General features: G+C 46.5%; 1 protein-coding gene across 1 annotated transcript in view; it reads left to right on the plus strand.

The window, feature by feature from the left end:
- The window catches only part of kcnj19a (potassium inwardly rectifying channel subfamily J member 19a), an 18103-nt gene that overhangs the window by 9696 nt on the left and 3407 nt on the right, over positions 1 to 5000 (plus strand). Inside the window, exon 2 of the mRNA XM_035528830.1 lies at positions 2247 to 2463. Coding sequence (XP_035384723.1) covers positions 2247 to 2463 — 217 coding nt within the window. The remainder of the gene's footprint in view (positions 1 to 2246; positions 2464 to 5000) is intronic.

The raw sequence follows: 5000 nt of genomic DNA on the forward strand, positions 1-5000 counted from the left end.
AAGGGCACTTTAGTCTGTAGTCGTGACATAACTGTGAATATGTATGTTTAGAAGAGTGAGTCTAATCTACTAAAGAGTTTAATGTATGAGAACTGAGAGGAGCAATAATTGTGTGTGTGTGTGTGTGTGTGTGTGTGTGTATGTGTGTGTGTGTGTGTGTGTGAGTGTCCGTTAATGTGTGTGTGTGTGTGTGTGTGTGTGTGTCCGTTAATGTGTGTGTGTGTGTGTGTGTGTGTGTGTGTATGTGTGTGTGTGTGTGTGAGTGTCCGTTAATGTGTGTGTGTGTGTGTGTGTGTGTGTATGTGTGTGTGTGTGTGTGAGTGTCCGTTAATGTGTGTGTGTGTGTGTGTGTGTGTGTGTGTGTGTCCGTTAATGTGTGTGAGGCATGCGAGTGATAATGATGGATTATAAAGAACATTGTGACAATCTAATGCAATATAATCCCATCACAGAGAAACACACACACACACACACTCTCTGGCTTGGACCCCAAAGGCATGTGTGATTGGGGGAGAGGTGAGGGGTGTTGCAGGCGTTTCTGTCACCACGGGCTCCTCTTCAAAATCTCCTCCGTCACTTCTATTTTTTCTTCCATTGCAGACAGCCAGTAAGGGCCGATACTCTAAACAGGAAGAAATGGTGTGTGTGTGTGTGTGTGTGTGTGTGTGTGTGTGTGTGTGTGTGGATGGGGCCTGGCCAGTGTCACACACTCACTAGCTTCTGTTGTGACACACACACACTCAAACACAACTTATGGAGCCAAGCACGACAGAGACCTACACACGTGACAAAGCACTCTACGTGAACCCACCCACATGTTAAATCACCATATGAATATTCATGGATGATTTTGAATATGCATACTAGAGGAGGGGAGAGGGTTTAATACCTCAGCATTATACATCACCGGGATCATTAGAATGAAACAGGCATTATGGGAACACATACTAAATCACATTTCAGTCTATTGCAGAAGTAAATAATAAATCAGTCGTGCGCTGTGTCTGCCTGTAGACTGTTCTGAGATCAGCCTATACGCTGATGTGGCTGAAATTATTTTTTTAATCTTCATTTCCATGGATGGATGGCTGGATGGATGGCTGGATGGATGGATGGTTGGATGGATAGATGGATGGATGGATGGATGGATGAACACCTGCTAAATGACTCAGTGGCTACTAGATTAAGATAAAATTACAATAAATGATGTACACCACTCAAAATATAGCAATTCACTGAAAGAAAATGACCAGCGGCCCACATAGTATTAAAGTGACTGTTGTATTAAATATTTACTTTTTTAAAACACATGCACAGCTCTTTCTGTGTTGTGATTTATCAGAAAACCTCTGCACAAAACCCTACAATCCCTACAATTCTTCTCTGATGTCTGATGTAGGTCATTTTTTCCCTGATGGTGTGGTATTGGTATTGGTGGTATGGTATTGGTATTGGTAGTATTGGTTGTATGGTATTGGTGTTGATTGTGTGGTATTGGTATTGGTAGTATGGTATTGGTATTGGTGGTGTGGTATTGGCAGTATGGTATTGTATTGGTTGTATGCTATTGTTATTGGCAGTGTGGTATTGGTATTTGTATGGTATTAGTATTGGTAGTATGGTATTGCTTTGATTGTGTGGTATTGGTATGGGTGGCACTGTAATGCATTGGTAGTATGGTATTGTTTGGGTGGTATTGATAGTATAGTATTGGTATTTCTTGTATTGTATTGATTATGTGGTATTGGTAGTGTGGTACTGGTATTAGTTGTGTGGTATTTGTTGTATAGTATTTGAATGGCACGAGGTGTATCAGCTCTGCAGACAGACGGTGTAAAATGATGTTGTAGATAATGGTATTCTTTGTAAGCATTTTTTCCTTTGTCTACACACTTCTTCCAAAGCACCATTCAGAGCCATCATGGTGGGGTTTCTGCTCTCTCTGTTGGCAACAGCCAGTCCTTTTAAACTCAAACCCCCACTTGTGGGCAGAGCAAAAGAAGTGTTGTGGGAAGGAAATTTTGTCTAATTCTTTTTCTTCCCCTGCCTCTCTATGAATCTGCACTCACGTTTGGTCTGCTGGCCAGATTTGATTGTAGTAGTTTGAAATGTTTTTTTATTGTACCAGTTTGAAATGATTTTGTGAAACTGGCTCCACTCTGAGTTTGTCGGTGATGAGGCTGTGTCCGTGTGATGATGAAGAAGATGACAGGGACCTTTCTTCCCCTCTATTTCCTCTCTCTCAGTCTCGTCAGACCCCCGAGGGAGAGTTCCTGCCGTTGGACCAGTGTGAGCTGGACGTGGGCTTCGGCACGGGCGCCGACCAGCTCTTCCTCGTCTCGCCCCTCACCATCTGCCACGAGATCAATCCCAAGAGTCCCTTCTTCGACCTGTCCCAGCGATCGCTCAGGAATGAGCAGTTTGAGATAGTTGTCATCTTAGAGGGCATAGTCGAGACCACCGGTAACAGCCACCACTTTTTCTTCATCTCCTCAGCTGCTCAGTATCAGACCCCAGCTGTAGTATCAGACCCCAGCCCTAGTATCAGACCCCAGCCCTAGTATCAGACCCCAGCTGTAGTATCAGACCCCAGCCGTAGTGTCAGACCCCAGCCCTAGTATCAGACCCCAGCCATAGTATCAGACCCCAGCCCTAGTATCAGACCCCAGCTGTAATATCAGACCCCAGCCCTAGTATCAGACCCCAGCCATAGTATCAGACCCCAGCCGTAGTGTCAGACCCCAGCCCTAGTATCAGACCCCAGCCCTAGTATCAGACCCCAGCTGTAGTATCAGACCCCAGCCGTAGTATCAGACCCCAGCCCTAGTATCAGACCCCAGCTGTAGTATCAGACCCCAGCCGTAGTGTCAGACCCCAGCCCTAGTATCAGACCCCAGCCATAGTATCAGACCCCAGCCCTAGTATCAGACCCCAGCTGTAATATCAGACCCCAGCCCTAGTATCAGACCCCAGCCGTAGTATCAGACCCCAGCCCTAGTATCAGACCCCAGCTGTAGTATCAGACCCCAGCCGTAGTATCAGACTCCAGCCCTAGTATCAGACCCCAGCCCTAGTATCAGACCCCAGCCATAGTATCAGACCCCAGCCCTAGTATCAGACCCCAGCTGTAGTATCAGACCCCAGCCCTAGTATCAGACCCCAGCCATAGTATCAGACCCCAGCTGTAGTATCAGACCCCAGCCCTAGTATCAGACCCCAGCCCTAGTATCAGACCCCAGCTGTAGTATCAGACCCCAGCCGTAGTGTCAGACCCCAGCCCTAGTATCAGACCCCAGCCATAGTATCAGACCCCAGCCCTAGTATCAGACCCCAGCCCTAGTATCAGACCCCAGCCATAGTATCAGACCCCAGCCCTAGTATCAGACCCCAGCTGTAATATCAGACCCCAGCCCTAGTATCAGACCCCAGCTGTAGTATCAGACCCCAGCCCTAGTATCAGACCCCAGCCCTAGTATCAGACCCCAGCTGTAGTATCAGACCCCAGCCGTAGTGTCAGACCCCAGCCCTAGTATCAGACCCCAGCCATAGTATCAGACCCCAGCCCTAGTATCAGACCCCAGCTGTAATATCAGACCCCAGCCCTAGTATCAGACCCCAGCCGTAGTATCAGACCCCAGCCCTAGTATCAGACCCCAGCTGTAGTATCAGACCCCAGCCGTAGTATCAGACCCCAGCCCTAGTATCAGACCCCAGCCGTAGTGTCAGACCCCAGCCGTAGTATCAGACCCCAGCCCTAGTATCAGACCCCAGCCATAGTGTCAGACCCCAGCCCTAGTATCAGACCCCAGCCCTAGTATCAGACCTCGGCCCTAGTGTCAGACCCCAGCCGTAGTATCAGACCCCAGCCCTAGTATCAGACCCCAGCCCTAGTATCAGACCCCAGCCGTAGTGTCAAACCCCAGCCCTAGTATCAGACCCCAGCCGTAGTGTCAGACCTCGGCCCTAGTGTCAGACCCCAGCCGTAGTGTCAAACCCCAGCCCTAGTATTGGACCCCAGCCCTAGTATCAGACCCCAGCCTTAGTATCAGACCCCAGCCATCTCTGATGAATAGCATTCCTGTGCTTCTAACCATGCTTGGCTGGTAATGTAAATTTACACAACGATTTATGCTAGTGAAGATTACAGGACCTTCATCCTTTCAGTCATTGGCCCATTTCCTGTAGCTGCTACACTTTATCTTGGTGAGTGATGGATAATTACATTGGGAAGCTTAATTTTGGAAGATCTATGCCATGTTACAGAAAAGTACATGAGTAGCACATGAGTAGTTCCCTATTAGTTAGTGATTTTAAGTTTTTATGAACATAGACTAGTTTAGACTTGAACACACTGCTGTAACTTTACACCCATTCTGCCAACACGTTGTGCTGAGGGTATTTATATTATGCCACATTGTTAACATGACATGTTGACATCCTTTTTCTGGAAACCACTTTCATTCTCTACTGATGAGAAGGTCACATGTCCCAGAGATTCTTTGAACAGACTTATGATCTTATCAATGACATTTTGAACATTGTGTTTTTCTAGCTAATTAGTTGGTCATGTTGTGTTTGTACAGCCCAAAATTAAATGTAGTATAAATTTTTAACTAACCATAGATTAGACTGCTTGTACAAATAAAAACATGACGTGATACTGGTATGTGACAGACAGCAACAGATACCGCACACAGTACTCTGTTTGATGTCACACGCAGTACTGATGCCACACATAGTACTGATACCACACATAGTACCAATACCACACACAGTACTCTGTTTGATGCTTCTGTATCTCTCAATAATCTCTTTTTGTCTTGTCTTCCTCCTTAAATCTCTGTTTTATTCACCTTCATACTCTCACATATACACACATTCACACACACAACCACACACATGCACACACACACACACACACACACACACACACAACCACACACACGCACACACACACACACACACACGCACACACACACACACAACCACACACACACACG

Source organism: Electrophorus electricus, chromosome 1 (assembly GCF_013358815.1).
Source record: "Electrophorus electricus isolate fEleEle1 chromosome 1, fEleEle1.pri, whole genome shotgun sequence".
Taxonomy (NCBI): domain Eukaryota; kingdom Metazoa; phylum Chordata; class Actinopteri; order Gymnotiformes; family Gymnotidae; genus Electrophorus; species Electrophorus electricus.